This window comes from Clupea harengus, chromosome 16 (assembly GCF_900700415.2).
Source record: "Clupea harengus chromosome 16, Ch_v2.0.2, whole genome shotgun sequence".
Taxonomy (NCBI): Eukaryota; Metazoa; Chordata; class Actinopteri; order Clupeiformes; family Clupeidae; genus Clupea; species Clupea harengus.
Window position 1 is genome coordinate 24439865 of NC_045167.1, and position 20296 is coordinate 24460160.

Consider the following 20296-nt stretch of genomic DNA (forward strand, 5'->3'; position numbering starts at 1 on the left):
CTCTCCGAGGCCCCTCAAGTCTTCCCCATCTCTCTCTCTCTCTCTTTCTCTCTCTCTCTCTCTCTCTCTCTCCGAGGCCCCTCAAGTCTTACCCATCTCTCTCTCTCTCTCTCTCTCTCTCTCTCTCTCAGAGGCCCCTCAAGTCTTCCCCATCTCTCTCTCTCTCCGAGGCCCCTCAAGTAACGGCCCTAAGCTGAGGCGGCGTGGAGGAGCCTTCACTCTTCTCTCTCTAGTGTAACTAGCTCATATCTAATGCAAATCATATAGCCAAGTATGTTTTAGCACAGTGTTCAGACTCATATGGTCTATGTATATGTTGTGCGACCCCTGGTTTTCAATGTTGACGGTAATGTTGACCTCCATTTGGGCTGTCGTCTGCAGGGTTGGTTGTACTGTTTTTCTTTGTACGACTGTGTGCTTTGCGTGCCTATTATAAGTGAGTTCGGCGTCGCTGAAACCATGAGTGTTTTGAGTTTTTTGGTGATCTGAACAAGCGTGTGTGTGGTTATCCTCAGGGGCATTAGGACTCTTGAGAGGCGGGCTATCTCTGGCAGCAAAGACCATGCAGTCGGCAAAGAGAAAAAAAGGTCTGTGCAGTTTCACAGGGCCAGCTGACATGGGCTTGGGCAGGCTGCGGAATGCCTGAACAACCCTGCACACAAATCACATAGCATGACTCTCTCTCTCTCCTGTTAACAGCCTCCTTGCTCTGAAGATCTCAGCAGTCAAGTGTCTGTTTTTATAGTACTCTTATTGTCTTTTTTTTGTGATGGGCACTGTCTTAAATGTACATATGTAATTATTTTGTCATTTTTGATTAAACATTTAACAGATCTGTTTTACCCTGTGCCTCTATTTTTCATTCCTTAACACTGACTCTTGCATTACTGTCCTGTGTCATGTATGCAATTTTATTGCATTACATTTATGTTCATGAGAGGATTCTGGTTCAATTGGTTATTTACCGTACTAGCAATTATGGTTTGGTTAAATACAAACATTTCATTAACAATTTTAACTGAGCTTATAGTAAAGTTTAAATGTTTTGAATGATTTTTTCGAGCTCCACTCATCAGTCTCAAGAACAAAAGATAACAACCGGGGAATTTCCAGATACGTAGACGGTTCTTGGTAACAACATAAAATAACGGTGTTTGTAACATTTGAGGGACAGCGTTTCTCTTGGTGTTTATCGTATCATCAATGACTGAATGGCGCCCCCTGGCGTGCAGTTTAGCGTTGCCAACGAGCGTGAGCCTATACGCCAATTTCGAATTAACCTGTGGGGTATTAGATCGCATAAGGGGATGTGTTACATTAATAAAATGTTCTTCTAAAAAAATCAAATCAATTACGATTAACTGTCAAAATTGACTCTAACCTGCGACTTATATGACCTAGTGGTGTTTTTGATGTCTTGAACCTTAACCTATTTCTGCGAATGAGCCAAATAATTTAATGAATTCCCCACTAAATAAGTAAGAATAATTTAATCTTAACATCTCGATCTTTGTTCTACATTCGAGGCATTAATTCAGTGTTACCGCCCATTTGCAGTACGTCAATTGGACTGAGGATGCGTCGGGATAAGTGGAAACTCCAAGGCTGAGAAACTTTCTTGAAGGTGCCGCAGTCAACTAATGTATAGGTTACACAGGTCTATGGCGACATAAATGCTTAAATATTTGGAGTATCTAATTCGTTTTACTGTTCATTTAACTTTTTGTTTTCTTGTGTGGAAAGATGCGCTGAAGACCTGAATAGCCTACGTGCAGAACACGGATCGGTATCCTCTGAGAGCTTCCTCTCTCCGGGGTAATGGACTAAAAGTACGCCGTTTTTCAACGTATTATATTGTTTTGTGTGTAGTTATCAGTATTATTTTGACTGACGTTTGGCATACGACCGCGTGATAACTTTTGCGAGGATGCTGGCAAGGAAAAGCATAATACCCGAGGAATTTGCTCTACCGGCACTCGCATCGCGTATTCCCCGAAAACCTGTCTTCAGAGACCGCGTTAACAAAGCGCGTTTCATCGCAAAAAATGGCGCTTGCAACCTGGCACACAAGAATATCCGTGAACAGGGACGGTTTCTTCAAGATGTTTTCACAACTTTAGTGGACCTTAAATGGCGCTTCACACTGGTCATTTTCACGATGACATTTCTTTGCAGTTGGTTACTTTTTGGCATGGGTTGGTGGCTTGTTGCTTTCGCCCACGGCGACCTGGACCCTCACCGCGGATCGGGCATCGATAAATGTGTCACTCACGTGAAGTAAGTGCATCTTACAATATCCTTTATATGGTATAGCCCAAAATAAGAAATTACATAACAATACAAAAATAAAATTATTTAACTTCACATCCTCGATGGCAGAGGGAACTGTAAAATTAAGTATGCGAAGTTATTTTGAGATCTGAAGATGTGAAATTAACTCATTTCATGATACTTACCCATAGATGACTAAGTTCACTGTAACAACAGGGTGTTAAAATTATTTTCTTTGGTTGGGGGGGGGGGGGGGGGGGGGGGGGGGGGGGGGGGGGGGCAGTGGAGTTAAAAAAATCACAATCATATCAACACATTCTGAATGATTGTCATAATGTATATGTCGCCAATGTGTATTTTGCATACTGAATGGTTCAGACGGATTTTGCTTGACACAATGCTCCCCATGTGTTTGTTTATAAACAAAAACAGAAATAGCTTCTGTATCGTCATATAGTTTCAGTGTCCTAAATGCATCTTTTGTGTGTTTAAAGGAAGATATTGAAACATGTTATTTCGTGCCTAACTATGTTGCTCTTATGTTTTTTTTCCACTTCCGGTCTGTTTGTTTTCCTCCCTCCTCTTCTGCTCTGTAGATCTTTCACTTCCGCCTTCCTCTTCTCCATCGAGGTCCAGGTCACCATCGGCTTTGGCGGGCGCATGATCACGGAGCAGTGCCCGGCAGCCATCGCCGTCCTGATCACGCAGAACATCGCGAGCCTGATCATCAACGCCGTGATGCTGGGCTGCATCTTCATGAAGACGGCGCAGTCGCACCGGCGCGCCGAGACGCTCATCTTCAGCCGCCACGCCGTCATCGCCGTGCGCAACAACCACCTCTGCTTCATGATCCGCGTGGGCGACCTGCGCAAGAGCATGATCATCGGCGCTGTGGTGCGGCTGCAGGTGGTGCGCAAGACCACCACGCCCGAGGGCGAGGTCATCCCCATCCACCAGATCGAGGTGCCCACCGAGAGCGCCGTGGCCGGCAACAACATCTTCCTGCTGTCGCCGCTGGTCATCTGCCACGTGATCGACAAGAGCAGCCCGATGTACGACCTCTCCGCCATGGAGCTGCAGTGCAGCGACCTGGAAGTGATTGTGATCCTGGAGGGCGTGGTGGAGACCACGGGCATCACCACGCAGGCGCGGACGTCCTACGTGACGGAGGAGATCCAGTGGGGGCACCGCTTCGTGCCCATTGTGGCGGAGGAGGAGGGCGTGTACTCGGTGGACTACTCCAAGTTCGGCAACACGGTGAAGGTGAACACGCCGAGGTGCAGCGCGCGCGAGCTCGACGAGAAGCCATCCATCCTCATCCAGACGCTGCAGAAGAGCGAGCTGTCGCACCAGAACTCGCTGCGCAAGCGCAACTCCATGCGCCGCAACAACTCCATGCGCAAGGGCAACGCCGCCGGCCTGCGTCGGAACAACTCGTCGCTCGCCGTGCCCAAGGTGCAGTTCTACACTCCGGAGGGGAGCCCGAGCGTGGCCATCACATGACAGGAGGCCTTGCCGCCGTGGCTCCGGAGGGCCCCCCTCTACTTGCACACTGTCGGGGTGCCCCCTGCCCGCCTAGGACTCTCATCATTGCTGCCACCACTGCAACCACTCTTAACACATATATTCATCATTTCCTCATATATCAAAGGAAATTCATAGCAAACCTTCCCCTGCCTGAGGGGAGAGTGCTCACCCATGCAAAGGACACATTCTTCATACTCATGAGCCCATACATCTCACCATATTCTTTCACTGCTGTAAAAATGATGTTTTTGGCATTAAATGGCACTAAATGAGACCACACAGCACTTGCGCATTTGTTTCTCTGTTTGGTCCAAAGCTATGTAGTCTTTCGTTGTTAGTCAGTGCATTGAAGATTGTTCCATGGATAACGATGGCTTTAATAAACAGAAATATGTAATAAGTGGTCACTCCAAATGCTGATCAGGTTTGTCGTAATCAATATTAAAGAGGCATGACGAGGTTTTTTGTCTAAATCTAGGAAGCTAACTAACAGCTGTATAAACAGCAACTGTAGCGCAGTTGACACTGATGAAAGCTAGCTCGCTTGTGAACATGCTCAGTCAAAACTGGTTACCAACAAAAATATACCTTAAAATGTCAAACCCTGCAATAATGTGTTATATGTACATCATGTGAAAATTTTGTTGTTGTCACCCAACGCATCAGTATTTTAGGAGTACGCCAAAGGAGAAAGACCCAGAAGACAAATTCAACACTGTAGTACTGTCATTTTTTTATGACGGTTTTGACCCCTTTGAAGCTCCCACACATTTGATAAGCGTGTAATGAATGGGTGAGGCTTGACTTGGGGTGATGATTGTCTTCCTTTGAAATGAGACTCGATGAAGTTCATGGGTGCCATCAACAAGACTGAGTGAAATGTGGGCGGGGACTGAGAAAGGTGAAAGACAAACCACAAGGGAGTTTATGAAAGACCTCATAACTTCAATTCAACACTCCACGGGTGCAGATACTGTATGACTCATAACTTCACTTCAACACTCCACGGGTGCAGATATAACTCATAACTTCACTTCAACACTCCCACAGGTGCAGATATATGTCACAACCACAGACAGAGTGTGCAGTTGTGCCCACTGATAGTTATCTATACATTGTGGTATATTTGTATAGTTGGTGGACATGGATTAACTCATGGAAGTATGAGTAGCCTCACTCAAAATGGCCGACAAATAATACCAAACATGCTGACTGCTGAGAGGCAGACAGCCAGGGTGTAGACAAGATTAATCGACTTCGCCACAACTATCCCAGGAAATGGGAGTGGTGCCAAACACGCAAAACGTTCTGATCGAGTAATAGTTAGAGAACGGGGATTGTTCCAATTGGCCATAAAGGACAGCCACACACAAGAAAGTGGGAGGAACTAAGTTCCTTTAAAAAGACTGACCAGTCATTCATACGGTGAGATTATCCATGGACCATCTTCTATTGTGGCTTAATGACTGCAATAAACTGCAGGACCTTGCCAGGTATTGCCATCCCAAAAATGACACTTCATCTGGAAACCTTCATCTGTATTTAATTTGTGTCATTGAGTAAGTCACGCATACACACACACACACACACACACACACACACACACACACACACACACACACACACACACACACACACACACACACACAAATAAACACACACGCTTGTCTTTTGGAGAAAAACAAATGCCTCTCCAACATTTACCAATGACCAATCGTCATTCTTTGCTGATGTTTTCAGACAGAGTATATAAAGAGATAATCACAAATCAACCAAACTGAAAACAGAAGGCCTACAAGGCCTCAGAACCCAGTGTTACAAGGCCTCAGAACCCAGTGTTACAGGGCCTCAGAACCCAGTGTTACAGGGCCTAAAAAACCCAGTGTTACAAGGCCTCAGAACCCAGTGTTACAGGGCATCAGAACCCAGTGTTACAGGGCATCAGAACCCAGTGTTACAGGGCATCAGAACCCAGTGTTACAGGGCCTAAAAAACCCAGTGTTACACAGCCTCAGAACCCAGTGATACAGGGCATCAGAACCCAGTGTTACAGGGCATCAGAACCCAGTGTTACAGGGCATCAGAACCCAGTGATACAGGGCATCAGAACCCAGTGATACACAGCCTCAGAACCCCACTAACAAAAGCAGCAATGAAAGATGTCAGAATGGCGTGTAGAGGCCAGTTCATTTTCGACAACAAAGTGCAGCTGGCAGGTTTGGCACACTTGTGCTGACACAGTAGATACACTAGTGATCCAACCCCACGCACTTATGCTGACACAGCAGATACACTAGTGATCCAACCACACACACTTGTGCTGACACAGCAGATACACTTGTGCTGACACAGCAGATACACTAGTGATCCAACCCCACGCACTCTTCTAGTAAACATCCTATATTGGATAGACACCAAATAAAGGTCCAGTATCTAGCAGGTTGAAAGCATGGAAGAAAATAATGCTAACCACTGTACCACCGTATAATACATAAATAATAAAATGAATGAAAGTCGCATGTACATATTCATTAATTTCGTATTTTCCAAATCTGCACGGCTCAATAAACTACACTAGAGGTCACGTTTATCTGGCAGAGATTTATTTTCCTAGAAATGCTGTAAATTGCGCGGTTGCACAAGCAGCTTGCACGTGCTCTGTTGGAGTTAACTGTAGAGACAGACAGCCTCAACAGCTGAGCGGGACGTTGAATTCAACAGGATTAACAAACCAGAACAAATTCAATGGTGCAAAGATAACGGGTAAGATGTCCGAACATTCTATTACAATGTATCTTTTACAAAGTAACATTCTCAGAACGTTGTGGCTTGCTGCTCTGAAAGATCTTGCGTCTCATGATTTTTTTTTACTAGCTATGTCTAGCTATTTTTTACTAGCTATGTCTAGTTGCCATTTTACCGCTAGATATTTTATGCAAACTGAAATTAGATGTCAGTATTATGTAAAGTGAAATTAGGGTAACAGCTATAAATTTGAGATATTATTTTCTTAGTTGATATTGAATTTCGGAGATGTCACGGTGGGACGTTTAGGTAACTTAGTTTGGGTTTGTGCTAATCTGCTAAAGTTATCAGTTACCAGTGGTGGCGCTACTCCACCTTGCTTGCGAGGTTACTTAGCTCAACCTTTCTCAACTTGTCCTGAGGCATTCATGTCACACAGTAAGGACAAATAGATATATATTATTATTATAATTATACACCCATGTGCCCATTGAAGTGTATTAAATAGGTCCTCCAATGTGCATGGTTTGTTTGGCAGCGCAATTTCGATGTTTCGAAATTTCCTCACTCAGCATGGTTGTAGTGATGCGTGCATAGGGAAAACCTGTCAAACGCTGACCTCAATATCTACAGTCAGTGTCAAACGCTGACCTAACTATCAACACCTGGGACCTTGGATTAACAAACCAAACGCTGACCTCACTATCTACAGTCAGTGTCAAACGTTCAGTTTCAACCCTCTTCAATGAACAGCCAAGCTCAGGCAGGGATCTCTTAATAAATGTTTCACCTTTTGTTCCTGTAAAGTACACAGATGCAATGCCAGCTTTTTATATTTAGTTTGTTATGTATGTTAGAAAGCCAATTGCCTACAATTGTAGCATTAGTGTATATGTACTAACATACACACACACACACACATATATATATATATATATATACATAGCAATTGTACAGTTGTCCTGCTCATGAGTAATTTAGGTTTCTTTTGACAAATTGTGGTTAGAATGTTCCAGTGCAGCTATTTTTAACCAATAGCACAAGGCAGGGTTGGGGTTAAGGTAGGGCCTTGTGATGTGTAACACACACACACACACACACACACACACACACACACACACACACACTATGTGTAGGGCCTTGTGATGTGTAAGCTTTGCTTCAACTCATTTTTATCCGCATGGTGGATTTCTACATGGTGGACCCATAATACTCCTGTCGGCCATGCATGGGTTCTGACCTGGCATAGTCATTATTATTATCATCATCATAATATATTATTTGTGTCAAGTAACGAGTAATGTTAATTTGATTATTTGTTTGTTGTCAAACACTGGAGGTTTTACTCATAGGCTACTTTACTTTATTATGTAATCTATTTCTGTTCTTTGCATTCATTTAATTCTGACAGGTTAATTGAATACGAAGGAGTTGTTCCTTGCTAGTAGTGTGTGTCTCTATTTTAGGTAAATAAGGATCTGAGCAATAATATAGCCTATATTTAGTTTTTGATTACAGAAACTGTGAACTGCACATATTAAACCTAACCACATCATGCATGCAGTTACCATCTGTGGCCACCAGGGCGCGACAAGCAAGTCTCGAGAACAAGAGAAGAAAGTCTCAGTTCGCCAAAAGTAGAAGTCTCTTGCAGCAACCGGCGGGAAGGCAGGGCTGTATTTTACTTGAGATTTAGAAATTAATGTTTGTAATGAATCATTCAAGACTGGACGCCTAGGCTACATATACTGAACGTTATCTTACATTAGTCGTTAGGTAGTGGGGTGGGCATAGGGTGAACTCCTATCATTTGGTTATCGTAGGCAGGTCATCGTACACAGTTGCTGGTACAGGTTAATGATTAATTTAGGCAAAATGGCTGATGAGTAAACATAGATAGTTATAATTATTAGCAATACTATTGTGCATTGTGTCTTTATTTTAGAGAAACTTATAGCACAAAGAGTCCTGATTCAAATCATATATATAACATATTTTTACTGCTTCCCCTTAGAACAGCATTGTTGGTTGCAGGTCATTTTTCCTCGTTGCACCCAAGTGTAAGCTAGACGCACCACATGTGCACTTAAACTGTAACCACGGACCACGCAGTATAAGTCCAAAACGTTCGTAGGCTACTACATTACATAGCCTAGTCTATATTGCACAAATTGATTCAAAGATAATTATTATTTTGTTTACAAAATTTAAGACTTTGCGGAGGTGGTTTAATTGGTTGCAATTTACACATCCGAGTCGAGTACTGCAAGCATTTGTTGAATGTATCTTGCGGGTGATTGCAGCCTACGGGCTAACCGCACGACTGCGCAATACATACATGCATTTTAGTTTACTTTACGTTGTCTTTTTTAAACTAAGTCATTTAAGGCATCTACAAATATACAGATTTGGAGCCCTCTGCTTATTCACCAAGAAGTAAAGTCATAGTCATTAGGCTAATGTGGAACGTGAATGAACCATAGATTGAGGAAGTGGTTATTCCCAGAATGCATTGCAGAAATGCACACAATTTTATTTAAAACCGTGTTATCTGGACACTGTGTCGTTGTATTTCTTATGGAATAGTAGTGTAATCGTAGTTGTTTACTTAATCAACTCGAGTAGCCATCTACGTGAAGTTAAATTTATCATAGCCGTCATCGTGAATTGTAAGTCCATTCATTAGTCGCTGAGACGGTGCGTTTACACGGCAGTACAGTCTGGGTTCTCTTCAGATCGTATAAATCTTTCGCCTTTTACTAAAGATTTCCGTGGAGAGGACCATTATGACTTTTAACTAATTTTTTGATGCCCTGCCTTGTGCGGGGCTTCCTATTCATGTGAAAAATAATAACCAATTGTGTGCCAGTTCAGCGTAAATCTGTGATCCATGCGTACTGGAGATGCATGACTGAACGAGGTCGTTAGGGCTCGTTCTAAATTTCATCCGCTGCCTGTTCTCTGCTTTTTAAGTGAGTGACGGGCAGACATGTAATATGAAAGGGATATTGTATTGCACAAAATAAATCTCGACGGGACGAACAGGACCCCGACGCGCAGACGTGATAAGATATAACTAACTGTTGCAGTTGTTCCCTGTCGCAAGAGACGACCATTTGTGTGATGTCAAAGTAGCAGTCCGTAAATGTATTACCCCGCGTATTATACAGTTACTTGCCAAAACGATAGAAGACATTCTTCCAAAATACCTCTTTTGAATGATTTTGTTGCCGTTTCGTGATTTCCGCAAAAAAAAATTGTTCTTTAAGCAAATACAACTTTAAAGTTTCAGGTGTTGCGTAGCAACCCATTACTTGCTGACTTCAAGTTACAATGACTTTAGTGCTTCTAATTCACATCTTTCATATCATTCCGCAAGAATTCCAGTCATTTAATGTTACGGAAAGTAATTGTAACTTGAAGAGCCGTATAATAAACTTGTATATTGTGTTGGCGTTAGGAATGCCGTTAGACCAGGCTAGGCGCGCTTGCTTGATGCACTGTGTTTCAGACAAAACTTGAATATTATCTTCCTTGATCAGGGTACGCCCACATGTTGAAGGGTGTTTCATGAACATGTCCATACTTCACGGCATGGCATTTTAATCCGTTCACTGTGGATTGATGGTCGTTCCCAGTATTTCTGTTGGTACACTGAGTACGGAATAACTACTGTCCACGCATGCAAGACGGAAGTAGCAGACGGAGCAGTAGCATAAATACCCATCATGCTTTGCGTTGTATTAAAAGTACACCACAAAAGCGTCTGTTTTTTTTTTATTGCACATAGAACTATACCTCCTAATTGGTTTTAAGGCACCCATCTGTATTTTATAAACTCATAGAATATAGTGGACAATGGCAGCTCTTAGTTAGCTGTTGTTAACGGGGTCAGTACCGGAAATCTCAAGAGAAATTTAGGCTCTTGCTTCTCTCAATCAGGTACACAATTTTTGCCTTTTACTAAAGATTTCTGGGGTGACGATGACTAAGAGATCATTCATATTTTTGCAGTCCTGCTGTATGTCTGCTAAATGAAAAAATTATAGGACTCTGTAGACTGATTTATGTGATCAGTTCTTTGTAACTTCATTCATTTCAGTTCATTAGGTTGTTTATCTCTTGTGTAATACAGGAAGCAATGTAGATTTTCCAGAAGATAAAGTAACTGGAATTGAAACAGTATCCTCTTAGAGAGCAGGCAGGTCCCCTAATAAGACACTTTCTTGTAATGTATAAATCTCCCTCCCCTATGATGGGTAGTGTACCAGTGAGCCCCTGCTCTTTGTCTTCTGGCTGTGTTGACTGTACAGTCACGGTGCAAACCCATGACACCGCTACAAGCGACGCGATATTCTAAATCCCATGCATTTCAACGGGAGCTGTCATGGACAGAAAGTTCCGGCCTGCCAGAAGTTCCGGATGACGCAATGGATGACGTAACGATCAGCTCCCTACCTGTAGATGCCCTCAAGCTTCCAGAAAGGATAACTTTGGGATAAGCCATGATTGAATTATGCGCCAGTGGTGTAATTTATAATACATTACTTTTTTTTTTTTAAAAACTCAAAAATGTGCCTTAGCATATGACTTGATGGACATATTCTATTTGGATAAACATTACCTTCAAGGACTTTTAACAACAAGGAATTTCAGCAACTTCTTGATGTTAATCAAATCTGCATGAGTGATTATTATGGTGTAAGGATGGCAAATATTAACTTTTGAGAGTTTTAAACGTTTGAGATTGATGAAAAAGGACTGGTGAACATTTAGTTTAATGTTGTCTCACTATTTCACCAAAAGACACTATTGGCATGTTAGCAAGCTTTTATCAATGCCAGTAGGTCTGTTTGCAAAAATTTAGCATGCACATTTGGTAGTTAGCGCTCTCGTTTTAGATGAAAATTCCTCACTGTCTTTTCAAATTAGAGATATTTAATGTGCCCGCCATTTTCCGTGTGCATTTGCAGTATACAGTAGACCGGTGCTGTTCCCCTCTCTCACCAGTAGGAGAGAGCATAGAACCAACAATGGCAGATCGACTCACTCGAAAATGTAATCACAGTCCATCGCAAGTATAGAATTTTTCCGGGCTGCACCAAATATTTAAAAATGGATATGGCATAGATGACATTTATCTCTTACAAAATCAACACTATATAAACATAACAAAACGATCATATTTTTTTAAATTATACGAGTTAAATATACGAGTACCAACTCTCGTAACCGGTTTAAATAGGCTCCAAGAATATTGTGTGTGTGCGGACCTCAGTGGTGTTCGGATCAGATGTTGGATCACGCTGGAAATGGAACACAGGCGGTTTAGGCTATCAATGGGTTTCCTTTGATTCAAGGCAAGCGAATGCCTATCCTTGTCGGTAACTATCGTGGTTGGGTTCATATGTTATGTTAGGTTATATCTTCACAGGAAGGATATATTGAGAAGTAGGAAAAGACGAGACGGCGTTTTGCGTGACTATCTTTCTGATGAAACTGCTGGACTGCCAATCCGTTCTTTGACTCCGAAATTCCCGTGAATGTGGCCTTTTTTCTCACAGTCACGATTTTACTCCTGTGCCTTCAAGTTTGCGTAAATCGTTAACTTGTTAGTGCAGCTGGAGGGGGTTGTACGGTAGACATTCCCAGAGTCAGTACAAATGGGCTGCTGCTGTATCGGGAAGCTGTTTCATAACAGTCCACGTCTGATTCCCAGCATGCTCTGTGCCTTAAATGATTGTTTTAATACACTTTGCTTTTGTACCTGCACACTGCTGTAACTTCCCATAGTTTCAATACAGCAACCAATGTATTAAAGTTAATCAACGCTTTGATGACTCGTGCAATATACTTCGTTTTAACCCTTAACGTGAACTATAGCGCTGATGGTGGCTTTCTGAAATCGTTCGTTTGAGCGTCAACACACTCATGGTTCTTTTCAGATCGCATAAATCTTTCGCCTTTTACTAAAGATTTCCGTGGAGAGGACCACTATGAGTTTATAGTAATTTTTTGATGCCCTGCCTAGTGCGGGGCTTCCTAATACTGTGAAAAATAATGGTTTGGGTAAATGCTCTGTGAGGTTGGAGACCAGTGCTGTTACTACGAAGGGAAAGAACTTCGTCCTCGCGTAGGTATTTGTTCCCGTGTGGTTGAATGGTTTCTGGAAAGCGTAGTAATTATGCAGTAGGCTACTTTAACCGACAGTGTCAGTTTACATGAGCTGCTGCTGCACCGAGAAGATTTTTCAAAACTGTGAGCATCAGATTCCCAGCATGTTTGCGCCTTAAAGGATTGTTTTAATACAGTTTGCTTTGGCACTTCTGTAACTTCCCATATTTTCAGAACAGCGACCTATCTATTAAAGGTAATCAACGCATTGATAACATGTGCATTATAATTAGTGGTAACCCTTAACGTGCACTATAGCGCTAATGGTCGCTGTCTGAAATCGTTCCTTTAGTTATCAGAACACTCATGGTTCTTTTCAGATCGCATAAATCTTTCGCCTTTTACTAAAGCTTTCCGTGGAGAGGACCACTATGAGTTTATAGTAATTTTTTGACACCCTGCCTTTTGGTGGGGTCCCTACTTTTGTGAAAAATATATACTGATGTATTATTGCACTGTGTAGGTGTAATTCAGGAAGAACTAGGAGAGAAGTTTGTCCTGGCAAAGGTGATTGTTCTTCTGTGATTGAATGATCTTATAGAAAGTGTGGTGTGTATGCAGTACTTTAAACATTATCTAACAATTTTACTATAAATGAACAGCTTCAGCAAATCATGTTGGTGGTACACTGACTTGTGACACAGAGAATGGCGTCTATGCCACTGCCACAGCACGCCTGGTGCGCCTGGTATTGCACCATGTAACTTTAATACACTTTGCTTTTATACTTTCACACCGCTGCATCACCGTTCTCTCTCTCTCTTTCGCTCTCTCTCTCTCTCTCTCTCTCGCTCTACCACACCCATCCTGTAGCCTATGTGTTGCTCCATTAAACATTATACATTGTAGGAGCCGCACCATTATACAACACTGTATTAACATTAGATTGGGGACCGGGATGAAAATGTGACCTGGAACCATAGTTATAAGAATTTTGATTGACGTCGGCGTAATAATTGCAGCGGGACAATGAAAAAAACAAACATTCCCAGAGCATGAAAGTATAGTGGGCGACAGGCTAATATTTACTGTTATGGATACATTTGTGACACGAAATACAAAGGTTGGTGATTCAGTACCAGTGGCAAAAAAGACAGCTGATCCACCAAAAAATCAACCTAAAAGAAAATAGAAAATTTTAATACATTTGACAATTTTACATTACATTAAGTCATTTAGCAGATGCTTTTATCCAAAGCAACGTACAAGGGAGATTTTAAACTTGGCCTACCATTGATAACACAATTGCATAGTAGGCCCTTTTTCTTTATTTTTGGAACTCAGCCCATTTGAGGCATGGATTGACACTTTTATTTTCTCTATTTTTGAACTGATGTTATTTGTTATTGATTAAGATTTAGAACTTATCGTTATTTCAATAAATTGGACAATTTTAAGCTTGGCCTACCATTTTATCGGAGCGACAGGTGGGGCTTGAATGGGCCCCATTGTTCAAAGTGGGGAATGACAGAAAAAGATTGAGATCCACTGGTTTAGAGTATATGCACTGTAAGGGTAGAATTTGGAGACCAGTGCTGTTACTAATGAGGGAGAGAACTTTGTCCTGGCGTAGGTGATCTGTGTTCCCGTGTGGTTGAATGGTTTCTGAAAGCGTAGTATGTATGCAGTACTGTAACCGGCAGTGTCAGTGGACATGAGCTGCTGCTGCTGCACCGGGAAGATTTTTTTAATCGGTGAAAGTCCTATTCCCAGCATGCATTGTGCCTTAAGGGATTGTTTTAATACACTTTTCTTTTGTTCTTGCACACTGCTGTAACTTCACATATTTTTCATTACATCAGCCTATGTATATATATTAAAGTTAATCAACGCTTTGATAACATGTGCATTGTAATTAGTGGTAACCCTTCACGTGAACTATAGCGCTGATGGTTCCTGTCTGAAATCGTTCCTGAAGTTATCAGAACACTCATGGTTCTTTTCAGATCGCATAAATCTTTCGCCTTTTACTAAAGATTTCCGTGGAGAGGACCACTATGAGTTTATAGTAATTTTTTGATGCCCTGCCATGTGCGGGGCTTCCTAATACTGTGAAAAATAATGGTTTGAGTAAATGCACTGTGAGGTTGGAGGCTGGAGACCAGTGCTTTTACTAAGAAGGGAAAGAGCTTCGTCCTGGCGTAGGTGATCTGTGTTCCCGTGTGGTTGAATGGTTTCTGGAAAGCGTAGTAGGTAAGCAGTACTGTAACCGGCAGTGTCAGTGGACATGAGCTGCTGCTGCTGCACCGGGAAGATTTTTTAAATTGGTGAAAGTCAGATTCTCAGCATGCATTGTGCCTTAAGGGATTGTTTTAATACACTTTTCTTTCTTCAGGGAAAGAACTTCGTCCCAGCGTAGGTGATCTTTGATCCCATGTGGTTGAATGGTTTCTGGAAAGCATAGTAATTATGCAGTACTCTAACCGACAGTGTCAGTTTACATGAGCTGCTGCTGCTGCACCGAGAAGATTTTTCAAAACTGTGAACATCAGATTCCCAGCATGTTTGTGCCTTAAAGGATTGTTTTAATACAGTTTGCTTTGGCACTTCTGTAACTTCCCATATTTTTCAAAACATCGACCTATCTATTAAAGTTAATCAACGCTTTGATAACATGTGCATTGTAATTAGTGGTAACCCTTAACGTGTACTATAGCGCTGATGGTTCCTTTCTGAAATCGTTCCTGAAATTATCAGAATACTCATGGTTCTTTTCAGATCGCATAAATCTTTCGCCTTTTACTAAAGATTTCCGTGGAGAGGACCACTATGAGTTTATAGCAATTTTTTGACACCCTGCCTTGCGGTGGGGTTCCTACTTTTGTGAAAAATATATACTGATGTTTTTTTTCACTGTCTAGGTGTAATTCAGGAAGAATTAGTAAGGGAGAGAGGTTTGTCCTGGCGAAGGTGATAGTTCGTCTGTGATTGAATGATCTTATAGAAAGTGTGGTATGTATGCAGTACTTTAAACATTATCTAACAATTTGACTATAAATTAACAGCTTCAGCAAATCATTTTGGTGGTACACTGACTTGTGACACAGAGAATGGCGTCTATGCCACTGCCACAGCACACCTGGTGCGCCTGGTATTGCACCATGTAACTTTAATACACTTTGTTTTTATACTTTCACACTGCTTCATCACCGTTCTGTCTATCTCTTTTGTTCTCTCTCTCTCTCTCGCTCTACCACACCCATCCTGTAGCCTATGTGTTGCTCCATTAAACATTATACATTGTAGGAGCCGCACCATTATACAACACTGTATTAACATTAGATTGGGGACCGGGATGAAAATGTGACCTGGAACCATAGTGTGACAATTTTGATTGACGTCAGCGTATTAATTGCAGCAGGACAATGGAAAAAAAAAACATTCCCAGAGCATGAAAGTATAGTGGGCGATAGGCTAATATTTACTGTTATGGATACATTTGTGACACGAAATACAAAGGTTGGTGATTCAGTACCAGTGGCAAAAAAGACAGCTGATCCACCAAAAAATCAACCTAAAAGAAAATTGAAAATTTCAATCAATTTCAAATTTTACATTACATTAAGTCATTTAGCAGATGCTTTTATCCAAAGCAACGTACAAGGGAGATTTTAAACTTGGCCTACCATTGATAACACAATTGCATAGTAGGCCCTTTTTCTTTATTTTTGGAACTCAGCCCATTTTAGGGCATGGATTGACACCATTGCACTTTTATTTTCTCTATTTTTGAACTGATGTTATTTGTTATTGATTAAGATTTAGAACTCATCGTTATTTCAATACATTTGACAATTTTAAGCTTGGCCTACCATTTTATCGGAGCGACAGGTGGGGCTTGAATGGGCCCCTATTGTTCAAAGTGGGGAATGACAAAAAAAGATTGAGATCCACTGGTTTAGAGTAAATGCACTGTAAGGGTAGAATTTGGAGACCAGTGCTGTTACTAATGAGGGAGATAACTTTGTCCTGCCAAAGGTGATCTTTGTTCCCGTGTGGTTGAATGGTTTCTGGAAAGCGTAGTATGTATGCAGTACTGTAACCGGCAGTGTCAGTGGTCATGAGCTGCTGCTGCACGGGGAAGATTTCCTAAATCAGTGAAAGTCCTATTCCCAGCATGCATTGTGTCTTAAGGGATTGTTTTAATACACTTTTCTTTTGTTCTTGCACACTGCTGTAACTTCACATATTTTTCATTACATCGGCCTATGTATATATATTAAAGTTAATCAACGCTTTGATAACATGTGCATTGTAATTAGTGGTAACCCTTAACGTGAACTATAGCGCTGATGGTGGCTGTCTGAAATCGTTCGTTTGAGCATCAACACACTCATGGTTCTTTTCAGATCGCATAAATCTTTCGCCTTTTACTAAAGATTTCCGTGGAGAGGACCACTATGAGTTTATAGTAATTTTTTGATGCCCTGCCTTGTGCGGGGCCTCCTAAAACTGTGAAAAATAATGGTTTGAATACATGCACAGGGTGGAGGCTGGAGACTAGTGCTCTTACTAAGGAGAGAAATAACTTCGTCCTGGCGTAGGTGATCTGTGTTCCCGTGTGGTTGAATGGTTTCTGGAAAGCGTAGTAGGTATGCAGTACTGTAACCGGCAGTGTCAGTGGTCATGAGCTGCTGCTGCACCGGGAAGATTTTCTAAATCGGTGAAAGTCAGATTCTCAGCATGCATTGGGCCTCAAGGGATTATTTTAATACACTTTTCTTTTGTACTTGCACTGCTGTAACTTCCGATATTTTCATTACAGCAGCCTATATATTAAAGGTAATCAACGCTTTGATAACTCGGGCAATATAATTTGTTTTAACCCTTAACGTGACCTATATCGCTGATGGTCGCGATCTGAAATCGTTCCTGTAATTATCAGAACACTCATGGTTCTTTTCAGATCGCATAAATCTTTTGCCTTTTACTAAAGATTTCAGTGGAGAGGACCACTATGAGTTTATAGTAATTTTTTGACACCCTGCCTTTTGGTGGGGTCCCTACTTTTGTGAAAAATATATACTGATGTATTATTGCACTGTGTAGGTGTAATTCAGGAAGAACTAGTAAGGGAGAGATGTTTGTCCTGGCGAAGGTGATTGTTCTTCTGTGATTGAATGATCTTATAGAAAGTGTGGTATGAATGCAGTACTTTAAACTAATCTAACAATTTTACTATAAATGAACAGCTTCAGCAAATCATTTTGGTGGTACACTGATTTGTGACACAGAGAATGGCGTCTATGCCACTGCTACAGCACGCCTGGTATTGCACCATGCAACTCTGGTGGACAGGGTGTGACACCTCTCACGCGCAAACTATGTAATGCTTTAGTTTAGGCCGCCTCACACAACCACTAGATCCTGCTGCTAGGAAGACGTTTTCAGAAGAAGCGCGGAAGAGACTGAACAAGAGTCAGACTCGGACTTGCCTTCATCATTGGCGAGTGTTTAAAGAGACAAAAGGATGCAAGTCAGACACCGAGCTGGCCTTCTTTCTCTTGGACTAGTCAGTAATAATGTATTAGTTGTCTTACTATGTCTTGTGTTGCGCTTGCTTGATGTTTGGCTGTGTTAGGAAAGTTGTTGAGTCGCTAGTTTCTCATCATTAACATCCCTGCCAATGTTATTTATGAAAGACAACGATGCAGGCTGTAACCGTATTGTTGTCATCTCTGTCCTGCACAGATTTGTAGTTTTTCTTCAACCTCAGTCCCATCTCAGGCAAGCATCCAAATAAATTAATCTCTCACCAAAAAGTCTGATACATATTTGTCAATCTCATGCCAAATAAGCCTTGGGAGTTTGCAACCTTGTAAACCTAACTCGGCTAGCTCGTAATAAATTACACTGTCCAATGTATATTATGCACATTATTTTGGCATTTCATTCTCTAAAAACATATGTAGGCCTAACACATCACCCCATTGCACCAATGTTGTTAGTCGAAGTTTTATTTCTATGCTTTAGTGTGATAGAACAATTGTGAAATTGGTGCCGACCTCCTTTTTTACGCCACTCATGTCGCTGCACAATGAAGTAAAAATAAAAAATTAAGAAATAAACAGAACAGCTTTAAGAAGGCTTGTTAACCTTAGAGAAGAAATAGCCATGTTTCAGAAATTTGTGGTGCCAACAATATTTGCGAGATGCGCAACTCACATCTCCATGAAGTTGTGACTTGGACAAAAACAAAGAAATAAAGATAAAAACATTTCATTTCGTTTGTCTATCACGTGCACACTTCTGTGAGAGTACGCTTTCATGCGTATGCCTCGATTGAGGTTACATGACCGGTCACATATCAAGTTTTATCTTTACAACATTTCACATGGTTCATGTACGTGAGGCTGACAGTCTGCATAGCACACACACACACACACACACACACACACACACACACACACACACACACAGTCACAGTACTGGTCAACGTTGAGTCGGATTTCGGTCAAAAACTTGACAGGTTACATGTGCACAAGAAATACAAATAAATAGCCTGCAGATTTATAAGTCACATTTTGAAACAGATGCTTAATATATCAGCACCCTCATCATCAAAGACACCAGACTAGTCTATACATTTGAAAATGGCTACACATATTTGTATAAGCAAACATTGCCTACTATAGCTGTATTATTCAGGAAGTTATTGTCATAGTTTATCTAACATTTAGCCAAACTGATCTGATACACATGAATTGAGAACTGAATAAGAGAGAAAAAAAATATTTGTCCATGGACTTTCAAGAAGGAAGCCGAACCATTTAAATGGGCTTAACTGAGTCAGGGACACCAGAAAAGTTGACAAAACTGGGAGAAAAAAACAACTACTTAAATATGAGGGGTACATGGAATGTAAAATCCGATTGTTTCAAGGTGCAGAGCAAGATTCTAAAATAAAAAGTTAAGTCCAACCTTTCCAGCGTGTGACCTATTCACCTCTATAGGCCAAGTTGACATACACTGATACGACAAACATTGTTAGGCTGAGGAAACTGTTAATTGATAATTGACATTTAATTCAATGTCAATTATGCCTATGGAGGTCAAATAGCTTGAAAGGCTGCGGATGACAATTCCCCACTTTTCATTTCAGAATCAGGTTCTACGCCTTTTAATAAAGAAACGTGTCCCCTATATTGAGGGGGTATAATCGTACATTTTCTCAGCCTAACAACCTTTGCAGCGTCAGTGTATGTCAATTTAGCCTATAGAGGTAAATAGGCCGCATGCTTGAAAGGCTGTGTATGCCACATGGACATTATTATGAAAAAAATAAAATAAGGAACAAGCGAACCCACTTCTCTTTCTTGGCTATGTAGGCGTTCATGGTAAGATGTAACACTTTAGCAAAGCAGATGATAACCAAAATAACAGTGAAATCTAGGGACCTATTTCTCTCTCTTAAATTAGAATCAACGTCACCATAAATACGACAGTCAGATATGCAAATTATAATTGGCTTATTAATTACCTTAAATTTCAACATTCACCGTTCGTAACGAAGAGTTTTCGACCGGACTATTATTTTGACATGTTTGTAACAGTGTTCGGATTTAAGATTATTTAGGCG

At 41.3% G+C, this 20296-nt stretch overlaps 1 protein-coding gene and 7 non-coding genes across 9 annotated transcripts; all 8 read left to right on the top strand.

Moving 5' to 3' along the window:
* The first annotated feature begins 1546 nt into the window (after positions 1–1546).
* Positions 1547–4198, top strand: kcnj8 (potassium inwardly rectifying channel subfamily J member 8). Of its 2 annotated transcripts, XM_031583252.2 has the most exons (3): positions 1550–1829; positions 2176–2277; positions 2868–4198. In XM_031583252.2, the coding sequence occupies exons 2-3, from the start codon at positions 2192–2194 to the stop codon at positions 3772–3774; spliced, it is 993 nt and encodes a 330-aa protein (XP_031439112.1). In that variant the 5' UTR covers positions 1550–1829; positions 2176–2191; the 3' UTR covers positions 3775–4198. The 2 variants fall into 2 exon arrangements, with proteins under 2 accessions (XP_012694116.1, XP_031439112.1); XM_012838662.3 differs by having other exon boundaries at positions 1547–2277.
* A 5060-nt stretch (positions 4199–9258) lies between these two features.
* On the top strand, positions 9259–9373 carry LOC116224249. The gene has a single exon (XR_004165520.1). It is a non-coding gene; the product is annotated as a U5 spliceosomal RNA (small nuclear RNA).
* A 3095-nt stretch (positions 9374–12468) lies between these two features.
* Positions 12469–12583, top strand: LOC116224252. Its single transcript, XR_004165523.1, has one exon. It is a non-coding gene; the product is annotated as a U5 spliceosomal RNA (small nuclear RNA).
* Positions 12584–13017: 434 nt separating this feature from the next.
* LOC116224259 lies at positions 13018–13132 on the top strand. Its single transcript, XR_004165530.1, has one exon. It is a non-coding gene; the product is annotated as a U5 spliceosomal RNA (small nuclear RNA).
* Positions 13133–14643: 1511 nt separating this feature from the next.
* On the top strand, positions 14644–14758 carry LOC116224251. Its single transcript, XR_004165522.1, has one exon. It is a non-coding gene; the product is annotated as a U5 spliceosomal RNA (small nuclear RNA).
* Positions 14759–15415: 657 nt separating this feature from the next.
* LOC116224255 lies at positions 15416–15531 on the top strand. The gene has a single exon (XR_004165526.1). It is a non-coding gene; the product is annotated as a U5 spliceosomal RNA (small nuclear RNA).
* A 1515-nt stretch (positions 15532–17046) lies between these two features.
* LOC116224253 lies at positions 17047–17161 on the top strand. The gene has a single exon (XR_004165524.1). It is a non-coding gene; the product is annotated as a U5 spliceosomal RNA (small nuclear RNA).
* Positions 17162–17603: 442 nt separating this feature from the next.
* LOC116224258 lies at positions 17604–17718 on the top strand. The gene has a single exon (XR_004165529.1). It is a non-coding gene; the product is annotated as a U5 spliceosomal RNA (small nuclear RNA).
* Positions 17719–20296: the final 2578 nt, after the last annotated feature.